This window comes from Alligator mississippiensis, chromosome 2 (genome assembly GCF_030867095.1).
Source record: "Alligator mississippiensis isolate rAllMis1 chromosome 2, rAllMis1, whole genome shotgun sequence".
Taxonomy (NCBI): domain Eukaryota; kingdom Metazoa; phylum Chordata; order Crocodylia; family Alligatoridae; genus Alligator; species Alligator mississippiensis.
This window is the reverse complement of record NC_081825.1, coordinates 177588098-177615511: the sequence shown is the minus strand read 5'-3', so window position 1 is coordinate 177615511 and position 27414 is coordinate 177588098. Positions and strand designations below refer to the sequence as shown.

Here is a 27414-nt window from a genome sequence, read left to right as displayed (position 1 = left end):
AGCATGCCATTGCCTCTGGAGGCAGGGATCTTTATTGCAGCCAGGGTTCTTCCACCATGTGGCAAGGGGATGGGTACCCAGGGGTCCTGGGATTAAGGGAAAGGAGTCAGGTGGGGCAAAGTTACACACTCTGGCTCTGCAGCCCCTCCAACACAGCACGGAGCACAGCTGAAACTGCTACAGCCCCAGGGTCCGGCTGCAGTAGCTTGGCTGAGCTGATGTAACTGGCCCTGCCGGCACCTGCCTCCATATTCTTAGTGGCTTCTGCTGCAGCCTCTGCACTCTGCAGAAAGAGCAGGGAGAGGGGGGTTGTGCATGAGGTGTCTTGACCCTGTCTCTAAGCGTAGGGGCTGTGGAGTTCTGTGCCCTGCCAGCTGCACTGTGGTACACACAGCCAGGAGCCATGTTGGGAGTGCCTCCCTCCACAGCCCCTCCAGCCCCCCTCACCTCTAACCTGCAACCCACCCATACTAACACAGTGTGGGACTACCCTCTACAGCTCTGCCAACCTTTCCCAACCTGCTACCCAGCACTAACCCAGACCTAAATCCTCCATCTCTGTGGATCCTCCTCGATTCTTTCTTTTGCAGAAAACGTAATGAGTTTTTTCATGCACAGATGCAGTGAGGGCATGATTCACGCCTCCAAAGCTGGGTGGCACAGTGCCCCCTGGCTGGATCTGTACTTAGCTCTTACTCACTAAGTCACCCACACTATTTCCTTCAGTCTCTCCTGAGTGTGCCCACCATGCCCCAAGCAGGCCAGCAGGCTGAAGCCTAGCTGGCAAAACAATGCCATACTTGACCCCTGTAGGGGATACAAAAAACATGCTGTAGCCCCAAAAGCTGCTATCTCCTCCCCCCGCCCTTTGGCCAGCTCCTGCCCCAGTCTCACTGGAGGCTCATTATAACGTGAATACTCTCTTACCTGGACAGCCTTGGCCAGCACCTGGAACAGGTCGGCACCAGGGGCTCGCAAAGCATGCAGCTCCCCTGCAGCAGCACATAGTGAATCCAGCTGCATGGAACAAACCAGAGCAGCAGTGAGGGCAGGTGCAGCAGGGCCCCTGGGCTGAGGGACAAGCAGCAGGGACAGTGTGGGGAGGGGGGCTGCACTCCCTGTCTGAGCCAGGGACAAACCCATTGAGAATGAATGGTGTTCCCTGTCCTCCAAGCAGCCTGGGGTGGGAGCGGGCCCAAAATCTGACCAGGTCTCTCTCGAGCTCCACCCCGTCCCAGCCAAACTGCTTGCCTACAAGAGCAGGGGTAGGGGCAGGTCACTCACCATGGTCCTGTCCCCAGGCGCAGCTCCTCCATACCTGGTACAGAAAACAAAGGACTCAGAAGTTAGCATGGGGCATACCAAAGACCTGCTATAGTAAGGGTGACACCTCTATCCCCCACAGGCCTACTCACTGACTAAAGGTCCCTAGGAACCACTTAACCCACCTGCCCCACCCCAACACAGGAGCCCTACTCACTGCTGCATGGCTTCAATGCCTGTGTCCATGGCATCAGCCCAGGCTGGAAGGTTGCTGCAATTCTGCAGTGGCCGTGCAGCTGCTGTAAGGAACAGCCCATACAGCTGCAAGAAAAACATGAAGCTGATGATCAGCAGTGCTGCCTGCTGTGGGATGATGGACTCATACCCCATCCCAGAGCTCACCAACCCCCAGCTGAGGCAATGCGACCCACCCCACAGGGACTCCCCACCCCCTCGGGGGGAAGGGGAAACTGTGATGCACTGAATAGAGCTCAAACCTCACCATCCTTCCCACCCCTTGCAGGACTTTATGAATCACTGATAGGTTCCCCATCCCCTCACCTCAGAGGGTTCATACCTCCCCATTCTCTTAGCCCCTCCACACGGCTCGTATCCCCCGCGTCAATGAGAACACACCCACCTTCTCCCCACACAGCTTGCCTCCCTCCAGCACTGAGTCAAAGAATGCCAGAATTGGCTCAGCAGAGTTAAGCTTCCCCCAACAGCACTCACCACCCCTGAGGAGCCCCCCATCTTCTCCAGCAGCAGCCTGGCCAGGACAGAGAGGAGCTGGGATGGTTGGGCAGGTGGAGGCCTTGCATTCAACCATTCCTGTATAGCTGAACAGACATGGGAGCACCAATGAGAGAGGATAGGCCTAGCCTTTGGGGTCAGTGACAGCCAGCCAAGCACCAGCTGGAGCCCCCCCGCTATTGAATGAGGGCAAGGGCTTCTGAGGCCAGGGATACCAAATGGCCTCCCTGTGTCTCCATGTCTGACCGAAAGGGGATATGGTTGCTCTTTACAAGTATGTTTATGGGGTGTGGAGTCACATGTTTGCATTCCCCAGACTGGGGCATAAAGATAGATCTCTCTTGTAGTCTGGATGGTGTCTGGTAATCCTAGGCCTTGTTTTGCTGGTCACCAGTTTGGGCCAGGAAGGAATTTTTCTCCCCATAGCAATGTTCCTGGCTTCTGGAGTTTTTTCCCCCACCTTCCTCTAAAGCACTGGGATACTGGCCAGAGCTCAGGCTGGGGCCTTTGGACTGGGGGGGTGCTGATCTTCCTGCTGGTACTAGAAACCCAGAGGTTCCTGGCTAGAGGGCTTTGCTTTTCCCTTGGGGGGGGCACTATATTGTGGTATGGACTGTGGGTGCCTTCCTCTGAACTGTAGGGTATAATCCTCTTCCTAGGATTTTTTGAGCATATCTCAACTAAATTGTTTTCTGCCATTGTAGTCACAGGCTACTGGCCGTGCCCTCATCTCCCTGAGGCATGTTGTAAAGTGTTGCTGGTGTTTTGGGTTTGTCCCTTCTAATTGTGTCTGTATGTGGACAGGAAGAGAGTGGGGGTCAAAGTGGTGATTTGGGGGATCCTGGGATAAATGCAGAGACTGGAGTCCATGACCCAGGAGACCAGTTCCAGTCCTGTGTTCTTATGTTCTAGTAACCAAAGGCATCAGGGGAGCTAGCCTTGGCTTAGCTGTGGGGAGAGGGGGGGAGTGAAGAATAGGTGCCTGCCCCAGGACCTCTGTTCTTTGGGCAAGGTAGGTGAGGAGAAGCAACTGAAAATCCCTACCTCATGGGGCTGAAACAACAGGTTTCTGGAGGTGACATTACAGTGGACAAGCAAATGGGAGTCCAGACACTCAGCACAGGCAAAACCAAGGCAGGCTCCCCTTCCCCACACCCAGGCTTAGTGCCTCAGTCCTGGACTGCACAGGCCCCCACAGGGTAAGCGGGGAAATCAGTTCCCAGGACATGCAGGGCCATTGGTCTCCCTGCCAAGGGGTCCCAGCTCTGGGTTGTGGCTGTGGAGACCCCGTCTCCACTCCTAAAGGGTCAGGCCATTCCAGATTCAGCCAGATCAGAACCAGTGATTGTGGTGGGGGACATTCATGCCCTTCCCTGAGGCTCCTTCTGGCCTCTTTATACTCGTAGGGGAAGGCTGCTTCCTGCAGGCTGTCAGAGGCACAGCATAGCCGCCCCCCGCCCTCCCCCCACCCGCTTGGCTTCCTGTCCTCTGGTTTTGGCTTCCCTCCAACCCCAGCTGTTTTGGACTGGGATAGAGGGGAGTTTTTGGTCCCTGGACCTTGGCACTGACCTATGGCAGCTCTGGCATGTGTGTTCCCGCAGTCCCCATCCCCTGCTGCGCGGTCCAGCTCATTGAGTTTCTCCTGCATGCCCAGAAGGACGTCACACACCCGCTCCAGGACCAGGTGTGTATGCTGGCAGGATGGTGCTGATGGGCACAGGAGGCAAGGGGCTGATTAGATGGTAGGCTCCCCCAAACCCCTTTCCACCCCTTTCTGCCCCTGGATCAGGCAGCATGCTACAGACACAAAGGTTCCCTGCTCCTTAGCTGGTTGTAGGGAACCAGACTCACTCCACCCTCTGGAGAGGAAAGAGACACAGGGCACTAACTTGCCTAAAACAAAGCTGAGATTCAGCAGCTTCAATGTGAACACGGTTCAGGGATCCCTAGCTCCCAGCCTCCAGACACCACCCCTTCCCAGAGCTGAACAGAGATTCCCAGGAGTCTTGGTTTCCAGCCTCCCCTACTCTAACTCACTAGATCTCATCCCCTAGTAGAGCTAGCTAGCAGCAGAACTCAGGAGTTTGGTAGGTTTGTCCCGGACTGTGACCCCCGGGGCCTCTGCTCCTTCTCAAATGAAGGAACCCCAGCACTGCTCAGTGTCTCTGGCCCGGTCTGTCATGGTGCTGTGTGTGCCTACTCTGCCATCTGTAGGCAGGTGATCCAGAGCCCAAGTCAGGCCCCATTTAGTCATAGCAGGCAGCATGGGCCTCACCCCATACCGGTGCCTGAGGCAGGCTCCTCTGACTCAGATCCTCCCTTGGGTGCTGCCAGCTCTCGGCTCCGACCTGTCACAGATGCTTTGGCTAGGTTGGGCCAGGCTACAGCAGTGGTCTCCGCATCTAGGGAGCAGAAAGATGGCCAAGTCAGACTGACAGGCAGAGCCCACGTCACCACCACCTGCCCCACCCCCCACTCAATGGTGTAGGGCAGGGCAGGGTATTAGCCTGGTCAGGCCAGGGAACACAGGGCTGCAGGTCTTCCCCCTGCCACTATCTGCCTTTTGCTGGACCAGCTCCAGGTAGACAACCAACTCCCCAGGTATCCCACCACAACAGGCAACAAGAGCAGGGTCTAGAGGGGACAAAGCACCATGTGGAAGAAGCCACCCTGCCAGTGAGGTGCCACTGAGAAGCACCCTCTGGCTCTCCCAACCTAAAGGCCATCTTTCAATTCCTGTGGGCCAGCTCATGGGGTGAAAATGGATCCTTTGCTCCTCTCCAATCAGCCCTGAGGCCAGTGGAAACCTCACTTTATCCAAGGCAAAGTCAGTGCCAGGGAGTCCCTCCCCACAGGTACCCAAGTCCAGCCCTTTCCTCTGCCTCAAGGCCATAGATTCATAGATGTTAGGGTCGGAAGGGACCTCAATAGATCATCGAGTCCGACCCCCTGCATAAGCAGGAAAGAGTGCTGGGTCTAGATGACCCCAGCTAGATACTCATCTAACCTCCTCTTGAAGACCCCCAGGGTAGGGGAGAGCACCACCTCCCTTGGGAGCCCGTTCCAGACCTTGGCCACTCGAACTGTGAAGAAGTTCTTCCTAATGTCCAATCTAAATCTGCTCTCTGCTAGCTTGTGGCCATTGTTTCTTGTAACCCCCGGGGGCACCTTGGTGAATACTCACCAATTCCCTTCTGTGCCCCCGTGATGAACTTATAGGCAGCCACAAGGTCGCCTCTCAACCTTCTCTTGTGGAGGCTGAAAAGGTCCAGTTTCTCTAGTCTCTCCTCGTAGGGCTTGGTCTGCAGGCCCTTAACCATACGAGTGGCCCTTCTCTGGACCCTCTCCAGGTTATCCGCATCCTTCTTGAAGTGTGGCGCCCAGAATTGCACGCAGTACTCCAACTGCGGTCTGACCAGCGCCCGATAGAGGGGAAGTATCACCTCCTTGGACCTATTCGTCATGCATCTGCTGATGCACGATAAAGTGCCATTGGCTTTTTTGATGGCTTCGTCACACTGCCGACTCATGTTCATCTTGGAGTCCACTAGCAGGCTTTCCACTTCCGTGCCACCCAGCAGGTCATTCCCTAGGCTGTAGGTGTGCTGGACATTTTTCCTCCCTAGGTACAGCACTTTGCATTTCTCCTTTTTGATCTGCATTTTGTTGTTTTCTGCCCACTTGTCCAACCTGTCCAGGTCTGCCTGCAGCTGTTCCCTGCCCTCCGGCGTGTCCACATCTCCCCATAGCTTTGTGTCATCTGCAAACTTGGACAGAGTACATTTCATCACATGGGAAATTGAGGTCCCAGAGACTCACCAATCAGTCTCAAGAGCTTGTCATCCACCAGCAGTAGGGTGAGGGAGACGCCAGCCATCTCCAGTGCAGTCATGAAGGAGCCAACCAGGGCTCGGGCAATGCGAACACCTCTGCTTTCTGCAGTATGGGATTGAGGGGAGACCATGAGGGGGGCAGGAAGCAGAGGAGAAACTAAGACCGCTCAGGGGCAATGGGTGAAGGTCAGCCCAGGACAGGGCAAATCATGGAAGGGATTAGGAGGTTGATCCAAAGACCCAGGGTTGGGGAGAAAGGCGGGATAGTGAGGGGTGGGTTGATCTCAGCTGTGTATGGAAGAGGACTGTGTCCAGGCTCTACCACCCCGTTGAGAATCATTGGAGACCTTAAGTCTCCCAACAGTCCCTTGCCCATCCCTGTCCATTCAGCTCCCTGATCCATCCCACTGTGTTCCCTGCTTGGGGTTTGGCATGGCACTCACCCAGACAGTGCACAGCTGAGCCGGCCACCACACCTAGCTCCAGACAGGACAGGCCACCCAGGTTATTTACCACAAGGACCACAGAGACACCTGAGTGGCAGAGGAGAGGGGTGAGACACCAGAGTCCCATCTTGAGGAAGGGATGCCCAGACTGGAGGCTGAGGGTGAGGCGTGGTGGGGGGAATGGGTTGTGGAGGCATATGGTTACTAACCAGAGTCCAAAGGCACATGGGAAGCGTTGGAAGGGTTTGTCATGTGATTAAGCATTATCTCCACAATCTCATCAGCCGATGCCACCTGTCAGAGGGGAGGGGGCAGACATGAGCTGGGCAGACACGTCCTCATGGGCAGGCAGAAGGGGAGAGCCACCTACCTTCATCCTGCGCACACCCGCCTCACCATGAATCCCTGCAGAGAAAAGAAGCCATCAGCAAATCCATGGATCAACTGCCTGACCACCCCCCCTCCCACCCCTCCACCAGACACTGAGTCAGCACCATGGGAACAAGGGTAAAGCTGCTTGGTTGGGAGGCATTATCTGGGCTCCATGAGTAGCAGTAGGGCTTAGCAATACTGGAGCCCTACACACAGCAGCTGCATGTTTCAGAGCTGTCCAGGCTGGCAGCTAGCAGGACTTGAAGATTGTTTGGTGCCAGAGACATGACTACCTCAGTTGTGTGGATGAGGGGCGTCCAGATGCCTTCTGGTAGAAGGAACCCAGCCCTCAACCCCAAAAGCAGGTGGGCTGGAGGGAGATAAAGGCAGACAGGCACATGCCAAACTCAAGTCAGACTCCAGTCAAATGAGCCTTTCTATAGGTGACAGACAGAAAGAGACAGACAGACAGACTTCTGTCTGCAGAGGCATCTCCTTACCCAGGCCCAGCTCCAGCTCATCAGGTGCCAGTTGAAAGGTAGGCTGGGAACCAGGAACACTGCAGGGGGACAGGCTCACGCCCAAAGTGCCTGTATGAAGGGAGTGAAAGAATTATGTCCTCCTTTTGGGCAGGGGTGGTAACCAGGCTACAGGAACTAGAGCAGAATGGGCCCTAGGAGCTCACCCTGCTCTAAGCAGCTGCTGAGACCAGAGACATAGCAGGGCATGGAATGGGGTACATAGCCTTTTCCTTCTGGGGGGAACCATATCCAGGCAGGTTGTTTGCACCCTGGACTGTATGTAGTGAAACAAGCATGAGAATCTTTGTGTGGGTCCCCATGATAAAGCCCATCCCAAGCTGGCACTTGAGGCGGCCTGAGATCAAAGGCTGTATGAGGTCGGAGACAGCACCTGACCCCCCAGGTCTCTGGATGCCCAGAGGTAGGCACAAAGGCAAGATGGGGAGCAGCTGTTTGAGGCTTGTCCTGCTGCAACCACCTTAGGCTTCAGTGAGAGCTGTGGTTTCCAGTGCACCAATCATCCCCACTTCTCAATTCTTCACATCTCCTCCAGAAGACAGCAGGCAGAAGTGCCCTGCCAGAGCCTGGTGCTGCCAGCCATCCTGCCAACCCATGGAGTAGTGCTGTGTAAGCCAGGGGCACCACTGAAGTTTGAGAACAGCATCTCCTGACCAACCTGCTGATCCACACAGGAAATTGTTCATGCCAGGGGGCTGGTATATCCCTGCCATATGCCCCTTACCCCCATCAGGTGGCTCTTGGGATGTCATGGGAGGAGGTGGCACCCCCTAGCCTGTGCCAAAGAAACAGGGCCCATGCACACACCCATGGCTCTCGCAGCAGCTGTCACCCTGCTGACGATCTCATCCAAGCTGGCACCTGCCTCTGCCAATGCCCCAGCCACCTGCAAATGTAAATGCCACCAGGTCAGTGCCATATCTCAAGTTCTAGTTTGGGGTGCCATCCTACTCTCCCCTGCTGGCTTAGAGCCCATTGGGTAGACCCATGTCTGGGGTAGCGCTCAACAGGCAACAGCAGTGCAGTCTGATGACTTCTGGCCCCAAGGCCTGAACTGAGCCCTATGTGCCAAGCTCTATATACAAAGAGAAGGGCCAATCTAAGGTCCACTTGAAGGGCACAGCACTCAGGAGACCCAAGAGATCTGGATTGTCATTCTTAATCTGTCATGGGCTCCCTGGGTCACAGAATGATAGAAAATGAGGGTTGGAAGGGACCTCAGGAAGTCATCTAGTCCAACCCCCAGCTCAAAACTAGATTATCCCAGCCAAGGCTTTGTCTAGCTGGGTCTTAAAAACCTCCAAGAATGGAGATGCCACCAACTCTCTGGGTATCCTGTTGTAGTGCTTTACTGCCCTCCTGGTGAGAAAGCTTTTCCTAGTATTTAACCTAAACTTCCCTTACTGCAACTTGAGACCATTGCTCCTCATTCTATCACCGTCCACCACTGAGAACAGTCTAGCTCAGGGGTGGACAAAAAACAGCCTGTGGGCCAAATCTGGCCCACCAGACCATTCTATCTGGCCTGGGGGCCCCTAAAAAATTTAGAAAATTAATATTTATCTGCTTCTGGCTGCCTGTCAAAGATGACAGGAGCCAGGGCAGTAAGACCCAGGGGAGCTGGCAGGAGCCAGGAACAAGGCTGGCCCAGTCCCAAGCCCCCTCCCACAACCAGAAGCCTCTACCTGCCGTGGATTTCACTGCTTCCCTACACGCCTGCCGGCTTCCAGCACCATATGGTCCCGAGCTGCATTGCCGGGCCATGGAAGCACGGGGCTTACAACAGTACCAGGAACGGGAGGGTGTGTGTGTGTGTGTGCGTGCATGCAATGAGGGGAGGAGAGAGACAGAGAGAGCAATGAGGGAGGGACACAGAGAGAGAAAGAGAGAGTGTGTGTGTTGTGTGTGTGTGTGCAGAGAGGGAGAGGGAGAGAGAGAGAGCGCATTCATAGAGCAAGTCCCCCTCGCACTGCCATACACATGCACCCACACCCCCCTCACACTGCCATACATGCAGACTCCCACACCCTCCCTCCACACACATCCCCCACACCCCACTTATCCACACACACACCCACATGCTCCCTCACTCCACACCCCCACACACCCACAGGCCCTCACAAATCTATACTCACCCCCCAATCCCCCTATCCCCTCAAATATACACAAGACTTCATTTTAAGATACAAGACTTCACTTTAAGCTACCGCACGATCACCTCTACATGCACTACACAAACACATGTAAATTGGGACAAAAATATTTTTTGAAATTAATGAATGTTGTAGATGTTTGATTTTTAGACTATAATTTGTCATTTTTCTGGTTCCGAGACGGCAAAATCTCTTGCTGAAAGGGACAGCAAGGGGAGAGACTTCTGGTGGCAAAGGTCGGGGGTTAGGGGGTGGGACTTCTGGTCTCAAGATGGACCAGGGGGTGGGGCACCCATCAGGGGGTGGGGCTACCCATGTGGCCCTCGACAGCTTGCTAAAAGAGCGTAAGCGGCCCTCCACCTGAAACAATTGCCTGCCCCATGTCCTACTCCATCCTCTTTCAAACCCCGCTTCAGGTAGTTGAAGGCTGCTATTAAATCCCACCTCAGTCTTCTCTGCTTCAGATTAAATAAGCCCAGTTCCCTCAGCCTTTTCTTATAAGCAGGGATCTGGGTTTTTGGTTTGCCATGGAAACATGTGGCAAAACACTGATTTTCTCCTTTAAAGGACAAAACCCGACAGGGTTCCCTTTTCAGGCTGGCAGAGTTCCAGCAAGAGGCTGTAGAGAGCAGGACCTAGGGTGCACTATGTGTATGTGTGCATGCATACTTTCACATGGCAGCCAGGCAGTGTGGTGGAGAGCAATTCCTTCCAGGTAAATCTATGGGGGAGAGAAGGGGGGGACACAGGCAACATGTGGGGGAGTGACGGAGGGACAGTTGATGCATTCGGGGGGGGGGGGGGGGGGGGGGGCGGCACGTGCCCCTCCAAATTTCTGTGCCGACAGTGGGGCGCGGGGCTACTGCTTGGGCAGACCAGCTCCAGGGAGAAGCTGCCTCCACAACCCAGCAGGCATGACCCAGTGGAGAAAGAAGCACCATGCTGCCGTGGCCACCTACGTGAGGAGCTCCCTGCCTGCCTGACAGCAGTGCGGGGCACAACTCCGCACCCCCACTGTTGCACCTCACCTTGGTGCCCGTGGCAGCGCAGTGCTCCCTCCTGTGCCAGGTCCTGCCTGCTGGGCTGCAGAAGTGGTTCCTGCCTGGAGCTGGTCCAGCCTTCTTGCAGATCCGCAACCCACTATAGGAGCAGAAACCTAGTGGGGCATAAGCCCTCCTGCCCTGTCACCTGTGACCCCCCACCACGTGTCACCTATGCCCACACTGCACAAACCTACCTCTTCCTCACACACTGGGGAGCTGGGGCCTGGGAACAGTGGGTTGGGAGTGAAGAGCACCAGCAGGGCTAGTGGGAGGGACAACTGTGGGTTGGGAGTGAGGGGCACTGGCAGGGCTAGGGGGGCTATAGTTTGGGAGCAAGAAGCAATGGCATGGGCAGGGCATTGGCATTTCAGGGCTGCTCTGCGCTACAAAGCAGCAGGGGAGACAGCTGCAACTGGACCTATGTCCTGGTGAGCAAAGGGGGCATGGGGAGCTCTAATTTTCTATGATAAAACACCAAAATCAAACGCCAAAATATAGAGATATTTAGAATTCATTTTATTATGATTGAGGCATTGGTAAGCTGTTTCCCACCCCTCTAACCATTTTTGTTGCCCTCCATTGGACACTCTCCAATTTATCTACATCCTTACTACAGTGGGGGGCCCAAAACTGGACACAGTACTCCAGGTGTAGCCTCACCAGTGCCAAATAAAGGGGAAGAATCTCTTCCCTCAATCTGCTGGCAGTGCTCCTACAAACGCAGCCCAGTATGCTGTGAACTTTATTGGCAACAAGAGCACACTATTGCTTTATATAGCTTATAACCTCAGGTCCTTTTCTGCAGAGCTGCTGTTTAGCCAGTTAGTCCCCCGCCTGCACCAGCACATGGGTTTGTTCTTTGCACTTGTCCTTACTGAACCTCATGAAATTTCTTTTGGTCCAATCCTCCAATTTGTCTAGACCTCTCTCAATTCTAGCCTTACCCCCCTGTGTATCCACTACTCCCTACCAGGCCTGGTATCGTCCACAAACTTGCTGATGATGCACTGCATCCCATCTCCCAGGTTGCTAATGAAGATACTGAACAAAACCGGCCCCAGGACTGAACCCTGGGGACTCCACTTGATACCAACTGCCGACTAGACATTGAGCCATTGCCTACTACCCTATGAGTCTGATGATTCAGCCAGTTTTCTATCTACCTTACAGTCTATTCATCCAACCTGTACTTCCTTAGCTTGTTAGTACGAGTGTTTCATAGATTCATAGATTTCATAGACATTAGGGCTGGAAGGGACCTCAGAAGATCATCGAGTCCAGCCCCCTGCCCAAAGGGCAGGACGTCAGCTGGGGTCATAGGATCCCAGCAAGATAAGCATCCAGTTTCATCTTGAAGGTGTTCAATGAAGGCGCTTGAACAACCTCCGGCGGCAGGCTGTTCCAGACCTTGGGGGCTCGGACAGTAAAGAAATTCTTCCTTATGTCCAGCCTGAAACGATCTTGTAGTAGTTTGTGACCATTCGTCCTCGTCATCCCTTGGGGCGCTCTGGTGAACAAACGTTCCCCTAGATACTGGTGATCACCCCTGATAAACTTGTAGGTGGCCATCAGATCACCCCTGAGCCTGCGCTTTTCCAGGCTAAAGAGCCCCAGGGCTCTCAGCCTGTCATCGTAGGGTCTGCTTCCCTGACCCCTGATCATGCGCGTGGCTCTTCTCTGGACTCTCTCAAGCTTCTCCACATCCTTTTTGAATTGTGGAGCCCAAAACTGGACGCAGTACTCCAGCTGCGGCCTCACTAAGGCCGAGTACAGGGGGAGAATGACGTCCCGGGATTTGCTTGAGAAGCATCTATGGATGCAAGCCAGCGTTTTGGTCGCTTTACTAGCCGCAGCATTGCATTGCAGGCTCATGTTCATCTTGTGGTCAATGATGACCCCCAAGTCTCTTTCTTCCATAGTGCTAACCAACATAGCACTGCCAAGCCTATAAGGATGCTGCGGGTTTTTCTTCCCAAGGTGGAGAACCTTGCATTTATCGGCGTTGAACACCATCAGATTCTCATCCGCCCACTTGCTGAGCCTGTCCAGGTCAGCCTGGATCACCCGCCTGTCTTCTGGCGTGGATGCTTTGCCCCAAAGTTTGGTGTCATCGGCGAACTTGGCCAGTCCGCTTCTGACTCCAGTGTCCACATCGTTAATGAAGATGTTGAACAGTATGGGTCCAAGGACAGAGCCCTGGGGGACCCCACTGGTCACAGGACACCACGATGAGTGACTTCCATCAATTACTACCCTCTGGGTCCGACCCTGGAGCCAATTTTCCAGCCAGTGGATCGTGGGGGACCCAAGGCGACAATTGGCCAGTTTCTCCAAGAGACGATCATGGGACACCAGATCGAAGGCTTTTTTGAAGTCAAGATATATGACATCAATCTCATCTCCCTTGTCCAGGTGATAGGTCACCTGGTCGTAGAAGGAAATGAGATTGGTCAAGCAACACCTACCCGCAACAAACCCGTGCTGGCTATCCCTTAAGTTGTTGGCGTCGGCCAGTCCATTAAGGATGGCCTCCTTAATAAACTTTTCTAAGATCTTCCCCGGGATAGAAGTCAGGCTGATGGGCCTATAGTTAGCCGGATCCACTTTCCTCCCTTTCTTGAAGATAGGCACCACGTTGGCCTTCTTCCAGTCTTCGGCCACTACACCAGAGCGCCAAGAGTTTTCAAAGATCCGCGCTAGAGGCTGGGCTATGATGCTCGCCAGCTCCTTGAGTACCCTGGGGTGAAGATTGTCAGGGCCGGCTGACTTGAAGGTATCCAGCTTCTCAAGATGTTTCTTCACAAAGTCAGCATTAATGGAGGGCAGGGGATCACCCTCACCCGGACTTCCCGGCCCTGTAGCAGGCACAGGCGTCCCATGGGGCTGATGAAAGACCGACGCAAAGTACCTATTTAATAGGTTGGCTTTTTCCTGGGCGTCAGTTGTCAGTTGCCCCATCTGGTTCAGCAGGGGTCCAACGTTGCCCCTGCTTTTCCTCCGGCTCCCCACATATCTGAAAAAGGACTTTTTATTGTCCTTGATGCTCAAAGCTAGCTGGAGTTCAGTTGCAGCCTTGGCTTTCCTGGTCTGCTCCCTACAGGACCGGACCAGTGCAGAATAATCCTCCTTGGAGGTGACTCCCATCCTCCATCCTTTGTAGGCCTTTCTTTTTAGCCTCAGGAGGTCTGCTAGGTCCCTGGAGAGCCAGGGGGGCTGCTGTGCCCTCTTGCTGCCTTTCCTCCGAGATGGAATAGACTTAGTTTGTGCCTTGAGGATCGCTCCCTTGAGGAGCAACCACTCTTCTTGAACTCCCCTCTCCCTGTGGTCACAGTCCCTTAGGGCCTCACTGACAAGCCTCCCGAGCTTGTCAAAGTCGGCTTTCCTAAAGTCAAGGACTTGCGTGTTGCTGACCGACTTGCCAGCTTTTCGGCGGATGGTGAAGGTGATCAGCTCGTGGTCGCTGTCACCCAGCTTCCCATCGATCACTAGGTCGCCGACTAGGTCCTCCCCAGTAGCCAGCACCAGGTTGAGCAGCGCTTTGCCTCTCGTTGGCCCATAGACTTCTTGAGTCAGGTAGAGGTCATCCACGCACGAGAGGAAGCTCTGCGACCGCTCAGATTTTGCTGAGCGATCCTCCCACGAGATGTCTGGGTAATTGAAGTCACCCATGACAACCATGGTCCTGGAGCAAGCTGCCTCAGCCAGTTCCTGGGCAAACTCCTGGTCTAGCTCAGGACTTTGGGTGGGAGGTCTGTAATAGACTCCCACCATTGTGTCCCCTGTGCCGTGTTCCCCACGGATTTTAACCCAGAGGGTCTCCAGCCGTCCACCCTGGTCGCCAATATCGGCTTGCAGGGACGTGTAGCTTTCCTTAACATAGAGAGCTACACCCCCGCCCCTTTTCTCTACACGATCCCTCCTGTACAGGGTATAGCCATCTATCCCCGTGGTCCAGTCATGGGTGGAGTCCCACCAGGTCTCCGTGATCCCTATGACATCGTAATTGTTTGCACTGAGCAGGAGGATGAGCTCCTCCTGCTTATTCCCCAAGCTCCTGGCATTTGTGTATAGGCAGGCAAGCGCCCCCTGGGGGGCTCCTTCCTTGCCCACAGATTTTACCAGGGCCGGGGCTGGGGCGGGCTCCCTTGAGTGCCATGATCTGCTGGCTTTGCAAGGATTGCTCAGCGGGCCAGCAGTGGCGGTCGTCCCCCCGTCCCCCAGCGGGCTTAGTTTAAAGCCCGGTGGAGCAGGTCAGCCAGTCTGGCTGAGAAGAGCCTCCTCCCTAGGGGAGAGAGGTGGAGACCATCTCTTCCCAGCAGCTCGCTGCCTCTCTCGCCAAAGAGCGGGCTGTGGTCATGAAAGCCAAAGCCTTCCTGACGACACCAGCGCCGCAGTCTTTGGTTGACCACATAGATCCTCCTGTCCCTTCTCAGCCCGTAGCCTGAGACTGGGAGGATCGACGAGAACACCACCTGTGCCCCCAGACCCTTAAGCCCCGCTCCCAAATCGCTGTAGCGCCTCATGACCTGGCTGGGAGTGCTCCGAGCCGTGTCATTGGTGCCCACATGAATAAGGAGCATGGGATAGCGGTCTGTGGGTTAGAAAGATAAGTAAAAATATGTGAAAGATAGTATCAAAAGCTTTCCTAAAGTCAAAGTATATCATGTCCAATGCTCTTCCCACATCCACAAAGCCAGTCATCTCATCATAGAAGACAATCAGGTTGGTCAGGCATGACTTGCCCACGGTGAGTCCATGCTGACTTTCCCTAATCACCAACTTCTCCTCCAAGTTCTTAGAAATGGATTCCTTGAGTATCTACTCCGTGATTTTTCCAGCGACTGAGGTGAGGCTGACTGGTCTGTAGTCCCCCAAATCCTCTTTCTTCCCTTTTTTAAAGATGGGCACTATATTTGCCCTTTACTAATCATCCAGGAACTCTTCCAATCACCACAGGTTTCCAAAGATAATGGCCAGCAGCTCTGCAATCCCATAGGCCAACTCCTCAGCTGCATCGCATCCGTCCCCATGGACTTGTATACGTTCAGCTTTTCTAAATAGTCCCTAACCCATTAAGGACTGTTTTGATATTGTCGGCTGCTCACCTGCTCCCCAGCGAGACCACTTCATCTCACTAGGTCTTGATATTCTGTCCAATGAGGGCATCAATACTGTTTATCTGTCTGGTCTATTTCAATTTCTCTCTTCAGCAGGGAAAGAAACAGTCTTTTGCTCTGTGTCCAGCCCAGTAAGGCTTTGATCTCCATTGCCTCTAGATGCTACTGAGAGCTGCTCTGGGACTGAATTCAGACCCTGCCTCATGACAACATCACAACCCCAGGTTAGGCCCTCATGCTGCTGTCTAGACACACAAATGAAATAAATCAGCCTGTCTGCAGCGGATGAACAGAGAGGGGAGTGGTGATGGGGCAGGTCACAGCTCAACCATCGTGGTAGGGATAGGATACAGCAGGGGTAAGCAAAATACAGCCCACCAGGCCATTCTATCTGGCCCGTGCAGCACCTAAAAAGTTTAGAAAATTAATATTTATCTGTTCCGGGCTGCCTGTCAAAGACAGGAGGCAGGGACAGTAGGACCCAGGGAAAGCCGGCAGGAGTCAGGAGAAAGGCCAGCCCCATCCCGCCTCACCCGCAGCTCCATCCTATCCCCGCCCCCCCGAAGCCTCTGCCTGCAGCTGTTTTGCCTGCAGCAGCTGAACTAGCACCATGTGGCCCCCAGCTGCATTGATGGACCGTGGGAGCACAGGGACCAGGCAGGTACCCCAGGGAAGGATCAGGAGGGGTGTGTGTCCGTGCAATGAGGGTGGGAGAGACAGTGTGTGTATCTGTGTTTGTGTGTGTGTCTGTGCAATGAGGAAGGGGGAGAGAGACAGAGAGAGCAATGAGGGAAGCACACTGTGTGTGCATGTGTGTGTGCAGTGAGGGAAGCAGTGTCTGTGTGTGTGTGTATAGTAAGGGAAGCGCACAGTGTGTGTGCGTGTGCAATGAGGGAGGGAGAGGGAAAGTGTGTGTGTGTGTGTGTGTTTGTAGGTTGAGTTCCACATGGACAACCCACCATAAACATGCACCTACCACCCCCTTGCACTGCCATACACGCAGACCCCCACACCCACCCTCCACCCACATACATCCTCCCACAAACCCCACCCCACATATCTACACATACCCACATGCTCCCTCACCCCACACCCACACCTATCCCCTCCACAGACACATCCACAGCCCTCCACAAACTTATATGCACCCCTAATGCCCCCCAGAATATACAAGAATAAGACTTCATTTTAACCTATTGTGCGTTCACCTCTATGCACACTACACAAACACATGTAAATCAGGACAAAAAATATTTTCTGAAATCAAATTAATGAATGTTTTAGATGTTTATTTTTTAGAATATAATTTTTTTCTGGTTCTGAGATGGCAAAACCCCTTGATGAAAGGAGTACTTCTGGGGCCAAGGGGAGGGACTTCTGGCAGCAAAGGTTAGGGGGTGGGACTCCCGTTCCCAAGATGGCGACCAGGGGGCAGGGTACCTCTTAAGGGGTGGGGCTACCCACGCGGCCCTCAACAGCTTGCCAAAACTCGGTAAGTGGCCCACCACCCAAAATAATTGCCTGCCCCTGGGATACAGGGACATGGAGCTAACAGCTGACCTGACAATACCTCCTAACCAAAGGGCCCTGGCTCCCTCCCCAGCTGACAATCCTTGGCAGTGCCCACGAGCCTGAGATGAGTACGACTACCTCCCTCAGGCAGGTGCTCCTCATCAGATCACTAGACGATTAGCCTTTGGAGGTTCTCCTGTGGATGGGACCCCCACAGCCTGAGCCACACTTGAAACTGGGGGCAAAGTAGGTTTGATCTACAGTGGGCACTGCCACAGGAAATCAGTGTGGGGTTGCAGCCCAACTGTCCTAATGTAGGAGCATCACACTACACAGGCCCCTGGCACAGTGGAATTATTTCTCTACTCACCTTGTGGATGAGCACAGTGCCACACAGGCCTCTCCTCCCAGCCTTCTTCAGTGTGGTGAAAGCACTGTCATCACCAATCACCACCATCTGCACATCAGCTCCCTCCGCCCGTGCCTGCTCCAGGGCCAGCCCAAAATTCAGCCGGTCTCCGGTGTAGTTCTTCACAATCAGCAGGGTCCCGGCTGTGAGAGACAAGTGGAAAGGATACATGATGCAGTCTTACAGTGGTGCAAATTACCCTGCCTCAAGGTAAAATGACCACTTACACACTGGTGTAAGCTATGCAGGCATAACCAGCTGTGGGTTTGCTCCCCTGATCAGTTCTATCCCCCAGTAGCCCTTTGATAAGTGCAAACCGGCTATCTTACCACTAGTGGTCATGCCCTGTAACAACACCCCCCAAGCTGACTGCTTGCAGTAGAACTGGCAAATCCTTTCCTTCCCCTAGAAAAAAATTCAGGGTGAACCAATCCAGTCATGCGCCTGCATCCAGAGGGAGGTGAAAGTCTGCAGCTACTTTCTGCCATTCTCTGGAGGAAGGGAACCCCATCCCACTCAGCGCCATGCCAAGTACCTGAACCAGCCTGCGTCACTGCCCGGATTGCTGCCAATATGCTGCCCACTGCAGGGGAGGTGAAGACCGCACCAGCCACCACACCAGTGAGCATTCCCTTCCCGATGTACCCTGTGAAGACAAAGTCCTGTCAGAAGCCGGGCTGGGCTAAGAGTACCTCCCTCTCAGTATGCACTACTTTTGCTCTGCCCTGCTTTCCATTGTGGCTAGAGCAAGGCGACTCTCAGCAGGCACCCTGCCAGTGTCAAACAGGGTTCCCAATCCCCTCCCCACTCCCCTGGGACTATGGCAAATCAGCATTCCCAAAGACAGAACTCTAGGCCCCACACTTAAACAGTCCTGTGGCCTCCCAGGCACAACCCCAACCTGGTCCATCCCATCCCATCAACATGTACCTGCATGTGCGGGCTCATGTCCTGACCCCCCTCCAGAAAGCAGTGCCACTCGGCCTCGGACATTCTCCAGGTCAGATCGCAGTGCCACCCGATGCCCCTGCAGGAGCTGTATGGCTGGGTTACAGGCCACCAGCCCTGCCAGCGCATCGTCCGCACAGCCTGGCACAGAGTTCACCAGTTTCTTGGAGACCTGGGAACAGCAGTGAAAGAAGGGAGTCACGGAGTTCCTACCTACATTCCCGCCATGTATGGGATGACGGGGAAAACACAACATGCTGGTTCAGGCCCTGTGAGCAACTGGAGAAAGATGTGCTTTGGACAAAATCACAGGTGCCCAACAAACAGTGCTTTCCTTGGAGGAGTAGCTGCCTCTGTGGCTGGGGAATGAAGGATGAGGCCTTTCCCCTCCAGGGGCTACAGCTCCAATTTATCTACAGGGTAGGAGCACTGACCAGCTCAGGAATAGGGGGCTAGGATGTGGGCCCTTCTTGTCTAGGAGGCACTGGCTCCCATCCTTCTCCATCTTGCAACATTAATAGCCAAAAAAAAATCAAATCAAATCAAGTCAGTTTCTGGGAATCTAGCTCCCTAGACTCCCAAAACCCTGACACTGGCCCCTAAATCACAAGTTATTTCTATAGAGAAAATATATTACCATTTAGGTTTATATCCAGCCCAACACTATCTGCCTTGTGATTTTGTGAATGCTCAGATCTTGTGTATATGAGCAATGCTAATTGTCACTCACACTCCCAAATATACTGAGAAACATGTCCACCTCCCCAAAGCAATCTGTCCCAGTCACAGAAATTACAGTACAACCTCATTATAGCAAATCCTCTTTTAAAAAAAACGCATAACTTTTAATTATCCAAACTGCTGGAGCCATTTTTTAACAAAGAAATTAGCTCAGTTAGAATAATCTTTTTCCCTGAGAATAGTAATTGTAGTATTGCTGCTGAATGTGTCCCTTTCAGTGATGCTCTTTCAGTGAAAACAGGTCACGGTTGGCCCATTCACATTACAGATAATAACCAAATGCTGCACAAGCCACGTGATCAATGCACCCAATCCGTTAGCAGGAGAAAGTGGCTGCTATCCAGGAGATGTTTATGAAGCTAACAACTGAACGAGCATCTCTGTCTCTCAAAACCAAGCTTCAAATCACAAATAACCTGCAATGTAAAAGGAAGTCAACAAGCTACAGTGTGCAAAGAATATGGGCTATCCAAGACCATCAGCTGGATCAGCAGAGGAAAAATCTAGTTGATGACTGCCAAAAAGGAAATGCTGAAGTAGAGGAAACAAGATGGTGTCGGTTCCAGAGGAATACGCTCAGCTGGGAATTCCTGAAGCAAAACTAGAGGAAATGCAATTTGAAGAAAATGAAGCACCTACATGAGCAAAAATGAGAGAACAGATGCAAGAGCACACAAGCTAGGGAGGAAACGAGGGGGGTGTCTGATGAGAATGATGACAAAATCACATGGATTGCTCACAATCTGTCAATCCTTCACAGGCTGTTTTCAGACACGAGGTGGCACCTGTGGGTACCTATGGATGTCCCCCCCCAGGCATTTACTTGTGGGGGGGGGGGTGGAGGAATTGAGCCTGCCTGTATGAGCCCAGGCCAGCAGGTCGGGGTGCTCCAGCAGCCTCCAAGAAGGCTCCTGAACGGCCCCTTTTCCCAGCCCTGAGGCTGTCAGCAGGGAGGGGAAAGGGGAAGGGGAAGGAAGCCCCATAGAGCTGCAGGCTTGCCTGGCCTGAGCTTGGGGGGGGGGGGGGGGAACAGAGCTCCCTTGCTTGCTCTAAAGCAGAACACCTTAATCTAATACCTGATTTAACAAGAGCAATAACCCCAGTGCCCTACCACTGTGCCAGGGGCCTGTGCAGTACAGGCTGTACACTACTGTACACTTTTTTATGTGATCAGACATTTTAAAAGCACCCTGAAGCCACGCACACATGTTAATTCATGACTGTGGAGCCCTTTTAGGGGCCAGATTGCAAAAAAAAGTCATTCCTGTCTGCGCCCTGCATGTAACTATACAGTCGTTCCTTGGAATTGAGGCCGTGTTTGCACTGGATTAAAGTGGAATGCATTGCTTCACGTTTTTCTAGCTTTTTTTTCAGTCTATGCCAGGTAATTTTTCCAAGATAGGAAATGCACAATTATTGTACTGAGTTCAGCACGTAGGTTTATGTTTTCATCTCTGGTATGATCTTAAACTGTTTGCTTTTTAAGAACCGAGTAAAAGAAAAGGAAACTTTATTAAATTAACATGCTGTATTAACTACTGTTCTGATGGTCCATGCAAATCAGGTATTTTATCAGCATAATTATAATGAAGCAAATGGACTAAGCCTATCAGTACCTTTTTCCCCCCAGCTCCCTGTAGCCTTATTATAATAAGGTTGTACTGTAATCCTGCTTCTATATCCTCCAAGTCAACCTTGCTTCCCTAGTCTCTGCATCAATCTTGCCCTCTTCAATCTATCTGGCACCCCCTCAATGCCTTGTCCCCCACCCCAGCCCATCAGTCTTTGGGTTAGGGAGGTGGTGGAAGGGGCTAGGTGTTGTTAGCAGGAGAGAACCGAGTTGCTTCCTCATGTGTGAGAACAGGACCCCACTTGCCCCATCTCCTGGGGTACAGCAGCCAAAGGGGGTTTGCCTTAGGCAAGGCTGGAAGGGCTGGAACTCCTGACTTCATTCCTGCCCTGCTTCCAGCCAGGGTTGATATCCCAGCACTTGCAAGGAGTTTGAAAGTGCTGATGATGGCAAACACCAGATCAAACACCCACAGGCACAGTTTGCTATATAGCCTGTTCCTTTGGCAGAAGTTAGGTAAACCAGGGGTGCTCAACCCCCCACCCAGGGGCTCCCCACAGGTCCAAAATTTTGGCAAGGAAGAAGCAATGGCCAGATGGAGGTGGTGCAGGGCCCAATCCTGGAATGGGTGGCCCCATACTACTCATCTAGCCAGTGAGGCCAAGAGGTTGAGCACTACTCATGTAAACAGTTAAAGCAATAAACCCTTGAAAGGCACTAAAAAGCTAAACCAATCCAGCACCTACCAGGAGACTGGAAAGCCCAGGGAGCAGGGAAAGAGATACAGAGCTTTCTTTGTGAGGGTGAAGACCAGCTCCCAGGCCAGGGCCAGGGGGATGGCTGGCTCAGTGCGAGGGAAATGAGGCATAGGGATTTTTTCCCCCATCTTGCTGGCTCTGATCCAGACCCAGAGTGGGAGAACCAAGTGGTTTTGGGGAGTGGGAATTGGATGCAGAGCCTTTTCCCCTCCCTGTAGAGTGTCTACTCCAGGGAATAATTAGTGATTTTGCAAGGGGGGGATGGGTGTGTTGTGCCATGCCAGGACTCCCTGCACATTGCCTTGTGGAGGCTGAGGGCAGAGCTGGCTCCCTGCGTGCTGCCTACTGTGACTGCTGGAGTGTGGGCTCCCCAGAGGGCACCATTCTGGCACCCCCTCCAAACTGGTACCAGTGGCTGGTGCCCCCTCGCCATGCCCTAGTTATATTGCTGGGCTGTCTCCTCCAGGGCCTGTAGCTGTGTGTAGCAGAACAGGTAGTCACAAACACCACTGCACCACATGCATCAAGCTCCAGCCTACTTCAAAGGGAAGCATCTTGTTCAGGAAGCCAAGAGACAGAAGAGGAGGAAGGAAACCGCATCTGTTGCTTGGCCGATGGCTGTGCCCCGGCCGCAAGGCACCACCTGTCATATCTATGGACAAACTTGCAGAGCACAGATTGGACTCCTCAGCAATCTTAAAACTCACCAGTACCGCCCCAATCATCCTCTTATCGAGGGACAGCCCACGACTAATGGTTAAGCTGCCACTCTTGTCTTCCCAAGGCCTCCCCAGCTCCCTTTTCCAGTACGGCCATAATGCCACGTGCCCGTGCTGCAAGCCGCCTGTCCTTCCTCGGGGGCCAAGATCAGCCGCAGACAGCTCCCCCGCCCCGCGCTACAGCCCACTGCCCGGGGGCTGGGCACCGCGGCTCACCTGCATGGCACAGGGCAAAACCGAGGAAGACCCGACTCCCCAGCTGCGCTGCGAGGAAGAAGGGACTCAGGAGCAGGGACACGCCCAGCGGCCCGCCCCGGCCGCGGACTTCAGCCGGGTCCAAACTGCGCAGGGGCGGGGCGTGTCCCCACGCGCACGTGGCCGGCTCAGGGCAGAGCAGGCGCGGGCCTGGGTCACGTGACTCCCCAGGAACCCGCGCCAGAGGCCGCTTCGTCAGCGGCCCCGCCCTTCCCTTCCCCCGCGCCTGCGCCTGCATCATCGTGCGCCTGCGCGCTCGGGCGCTACCGCCGCGCGGGCCCTGTGGGCCGCGCTCGCCCCTCGCGATGTCCTACAACTATGTGGTGACGGCGCAAAAGCCCACGGCCGTCAATGGCTGCGTCACCGGTACCGGCCTGCGCGCGGGGGGGGGGTGGGGCGCGGTGCGGCCCGGTAGGGGTGGGGGCGGGACGTGCCGTTGGCGGCGGGGGGAGGGGGAGCCGTTGGCGCTGACCCCCTCCCCCCCCCGCAGGACACTTCACGTCGGCCGAGGACCTGAACCTGCTGATCGCCAAGAACACGCGGCTGGAGATCTATGCGGTCAGCGCCGAGGGGCTGCGGCCCGTCAAGGAGGTGGGCATGTACGGCAAGATCGCAGTCATGGAGCTCTTCCGCCGCAAGGTGAGCGCAGGGCGGGGCGGGCCCCAGTTCCGCCGCGATTCAAACCTCGAGTAACTCGCTGTGCATCGTTGGTCAGGGAGCCTCTATGCCGTCGTTGTTTTCCACAGCAAGTGCATTCCTGCTGTTTGATCGCCTCTGCTCGTTGCACATCTGGAAACTTGGCACCTTTAGGGCGAGGGATGGGCTTGGCTCTGCCTGCACAAACTGCCCAGGGACAATAGGGCTGATGGGTGGGTAATAGTCGGGTCTGTTGGCTTTCATCTCCGTATGCTGCTGTGAACAAGGTTGTTATCTCTGGAGACAAATCTGGTTTGCGAACTGAAAATAAGCATCACAGAGATGCTTCGTGGGATCTTCTAGAGCAGCGTTTCCCAACCGGTGTGCTATCCGGCACGTCCAGGTGTGCTGTGGCATTTGGGGCTGGAGCCATGTCCTCCGCCTACTGTGGAGGCAGACAGACAGAGTGTGGCTCCAGCTGGCGATTCAAACACCCCAACATCCACTTCCTGCAGCTCTGTGGTGTTCCTCCACTCACTGCCCACCCTCCTTTCCCTGTTCCTGGTCTGCGGTGTCCAGCCACTGGCCACCGGATTTTTAAAAAAAATTCCCCTCCCCCCGCTATGTGGTGTTTGGCCACTCGCCACCCTCCCCTGGTTTGTGGTGTTTGGCCACTTGCTCCCCCCCACCCCACTCGGCCTCTGTGGCACAGGGGGAGGAGGCCACGTCAGTGTGCCATGGGGTAGAAAAAGGTTGGGAAAAGCTGATCTAGAGCAGTGGTTCACCACCTTTTTTGTACCAGGACCCATTTGTAAACATCAATGGCCAGTCCTGACTCAGTGCCCCCAGGTCCCAGCTTCCCAGTGTGTGGGGCAGCAGGGGGCCCAAGCAGCCCCTCGCAGGTGGAAACTGCCAGCCTGCAAGGGAAAAGTCCCATTTTTCAATGTTTTTCCTCTTTAAAGGAAAATCTATTTTTAAAGTTTGTTCACAACCCTTTCATTTATTCTTGCAACCCACTTTTGGGTCATGACCCACAGGTTGGGAAATGCTGTTGTAGACTGAGCACTGAGTCCCATTTGATATAGTTGCTTTCTTTCATCGTTACTAATCTATAGCGGAGCCTCTAAGATTGGGCCCCTAATATATAGTCCATGACCTGTTGTGACCTATTTATAAAATTTTTCTAGAAAGGTTACATGAAGGTATTGTCTCAAATAGTATGTAATTAGAAGTTATAATTCTTATTTCTTGATGATATCCTTGAGCTTTAACGTATCTTAAGTTTAAAGCTACCTTTATATAGATTTTTTTTTTTAAAAGCATCTTCAAAAAAATCAGAAAATACAATTGAATTAAAAAATCTGATTTAACTAAAAAGAAAATTTCATCTTAAGAAATCATTGATTTTTATCCACTGTCCCCACCACATGTGAAGCTGTACCCTGACACTTTCACTTTCCTGTGCGGGCAGGGGGAGACCAAGGACCTGCTGTTCATCCTGACAGCCAAGTACAATGCCTGCATCCTGGAGTACAAGCAGAGTGGGGACAGCATGGACATCATCACCCATGCCCACGGCGATGTGCAGGTCAGTGGCTCCCTGGACAGATGCTGCTGCTGCTGGTGCTTTGGTTTGGCTTCCTGTGCGGCAGGGCCAGTTGCAGTCAGTTTCTGTTTCCCCACGCTTGCACTGAGTGCTAGCAGGGCACTTCCTTACCTTGCACCAGCACGTGGATCTAGGCTCACACCTGGTTTCCTCGCTGCCTGGGGGTTCGGGAGCTCATAGTGCAAGAATCCGGTCCCGCTGCTAACTTGGGTGGGCTCCTACTGCTTTTGGCAGGAGTCTCCGTGCAGCTGGTGCTGCTTTCTTTAATAATTTAGGAAAGGGGGGCTCAACCTCTGGCCCACAGAGCCATCGCATCAGCCCTGCAAGGCTCTCTACTGCTCAGGAATTTGGTGGCTGGGGAGCAGTGCCCATTAATCTGGCCTCCCTTTTCCCACCCAATTTCCCAAACCCCAAGACTTGTGCAGCCAGGTGGAGCTGGTGTGTACTCCCTTCCCCTCCTTGAGACCAGGCCGTGCGCCGCCCCCCCCCTCCCCCCGGCTAAGCCATGCCCCTTTCAGTCCACACTAACAGCCCTTTGGCCCTGCCCGTGGCGGCAGCTGCTGTGGCCAGAGCAGAGCGTGGAGCTCAGTTCTACCTCCTTCATGGGCTGTGTGGCTGGGATGGAGTCCATGGCGGGTGGGTGTGTGGACTCCAGCCACTCAGCTTCAGGGTGCTTTTAAAATGTCTGATCGCACAAAAAATGAACCCTTGTTAAGTCAGGTACTAGATTAAGGTGCTCTGCTTTAGAGCAGGCAAAGGGGCTCTGTTCCCCTGGGAGTATGTGCAGTGGCAGGGAGCCAGTGAACCACCTTCCCTCTTCTCCCCTCCCCCTCCCATCAGACAAGCCTTCTATGGCTCTGTCCTGCCTCCCACCTGGGCCCTGTGGCCATGTATTCCCACCCTGGCCCTGGGCCCCAAGCCCCATGTGCCACCACAGCTGGGCAGCATTCCAAGCCCTGGCCTTACCCAGCTCCCTCACTTGCCCCCCGCAACTTACCTGCAGGGAGCTGCAAGAGCTGCTTTCCATGCTGTGTGGTTGCCATGTGCATGTGCACATGCACGTGGCACCCCCTGCCTGAGATCGCCTTCCTTTCACTCCCTTACAGCCCCTTGCAGGCTGGAACTCTGCCAGCCTGCAAGGGGAAACGCACTGTTTCCCATGTTTTTCTCCTTTAAAAAAAAAATCCATGTTTTACCTTGTTTTTCCATGGCGAACAGAAAACCCAGAGCTCTGGTGATGTCCAAGTCACTATTCACTTGCAAGATAATATGCAGAAACTTATTAAGGGACTTATGGGGAATCCATCTGTACTGTGGACACCCACTTCACCCCTTTTGCTCACTGAGTTTCTTCTTGCTTCTGGCCTGCGCTCCCTGACGCTGGTCTTTCTTTTCTAGGATCGTATTGGTCGTCCCTCTGAAACGGGTATAATTGGCATCATTGACCCAGAGTGCCGGATGATTGGACTGCGACTCTATGATGGCCTTTTCAAAGTCATCCCTCTGGATCGTGACAACAAGGAGTTAAAAGCCTTTAACATCCGTCTGGAGGAGCTGCAGGTCATCGATGTCAAGTTTCTCTATGGCTGCCAGGCCCCTACCATCTGCTTTGTTTACCAGGTACTGTGGAGGCTTCCTCAGTTTGTCCCTGAGGAAGATGGACTTGACTGTTTATGATGTCCTGGAACCTAAACTAAGCAACTCTGTTGCATCATCATTTCCTCATTTGCAAACCAGCCAGCTGACTGGCTCAGGAGTTTAGTAACAGGCTGCGTTGCTCTTCATCTTTGCCTTGTCATGTTCGATATCGCCCAGGTCTCACAGCCTGAAAGTCATTACCAACTGACAGCTGTTCCATGGCCTGAGTTTAGTGGTGGTCTAGTACTAGGATAGACTGTGGCTAGGTCACAATGAAAGCCACTAGCCCAAGTCATGATCAGGGATCCTGGTTTTCTCTGATTAAAAAAAAAAAATCCCCAATTTTCAGAATAAAGTAAGTAACCGAAAATCCACATTTTTCTGTGATTAAAATGAAATGCCACTAATATATATATTTCAGTGGCGTTTCATTTTAATCACAGAAAAACGTGGATTTGGGGAAATTGTTTTGTTTTTTTTATTTTTTATCAGAGAACCAGGATCTCTGGTCATAATATTATAATCAAGCTTATACGTAGCACATTTCATCTGAATTTCAAGGCTATTTCCAAAAGCAAGCGTTACTGCCCCCATTTTGCAGATAGGAAAATTAAATTGACGCCCAAGAAGTTAAATGAGTTGGTTAAGGTCATGTGCAAGTCTGATTCAGAGCTGGGAATACAACACAGGTCTCTCTAATATCAGTCTGGCACTCTGTCCATCAGTTGCACCCCCCCCCAAATTAGATAGCAGTCTGGGTAGAGATGTGAAGGACTGAACTAACCAGAGATCCTGAGATTCCCTTCCCATCATTAACGGTTACTCTCCATGGGAAATTTATCTTGCTGTTGCCTATGTCCTGCCTGTTATGTTGGGTAGAGATATGCTGGGGTCATAATCTGTCCCACTAAAATAATGTAAAAAGGGATGCACTGATGGAGACTTTTTTGGGCCAATATTGATGGCCGATTTTTAATGTGCTATATCGGCTGATACGGATCTGATTGCCGATATGCAGCTAGGCAGTGTGGAGAGCATCGTCCGGCTGGTAAGTCTTAGGGAAAGGGCAGGGGGGAGGGAATGGGTGTGGAGGGGGCAGATTG

At 53.3% G+C, this 27414-nt stretch overlaps 2 protein-coding genes across 2 annotated transcripts in view; one reads left to right on the top strand and one right to left on the bottom strand.

Annotated features, from left to right (window-relative positions):
* Nucleotides 1–14: 14 nt before the first annotated feature.
* TKFC (triokinase and FMN cyclase) lies at nt 15–22510 on the bottom strand. The gene is made up of 17 exons (XM_014593468.3): nt 22393–22510; nt 18371–18560; nt 17976–18086; nt 17402–17583; nt 8014–8092; nt 7168–7257; nt 6666–6700; nt 6505–6589; nt 6293–6382; nt 5836–5952; nt 4299–4418; nt 3586–3723; nt 1996–2102; nt 1481–1584; nt 1285–1318; nt 928–1017; nt 15–283 (listed from the first exon to the last, which is right to left on the bottom strand). Exons 1-17 carry the CDS (start codon nt 22396–22398, stop codon nt 122–124), a joined length of 1740 nt encoding a protein of 579 aa, XP_014448954.1. The 5' UTR covers nt 22399–22510; the 3' UTR covers nt 15–121.
* A 170-nt stretch (nt 22511–22680) lies between these two features.
* DDB1 (damage specific DNA binding protein 1) overlaps nt 22681–27414 on the top strand; it is a 31996-nt gene continuing 27262 nt past the window's right edge. Inside the window, exons 1-4 of the mRNA XM_006264585.4 lie at nt 22681–22797; nt 22922–23070; nt 24539–24655; nt 26072–26293. Of these exons, the coding sequence (XP_006264647.1) occupies nt 22737–22797; nt 22922–23070; nt 24539–24655; nt 26072–26293 (549 nt within the window). The 5' untranslated portion in view covers nt 22681–22736. The remainder of the gene's footprint in view (nt 22798–22921; nt 23071–24538; nt 24656–26071; nt 26294–27414) is intronic.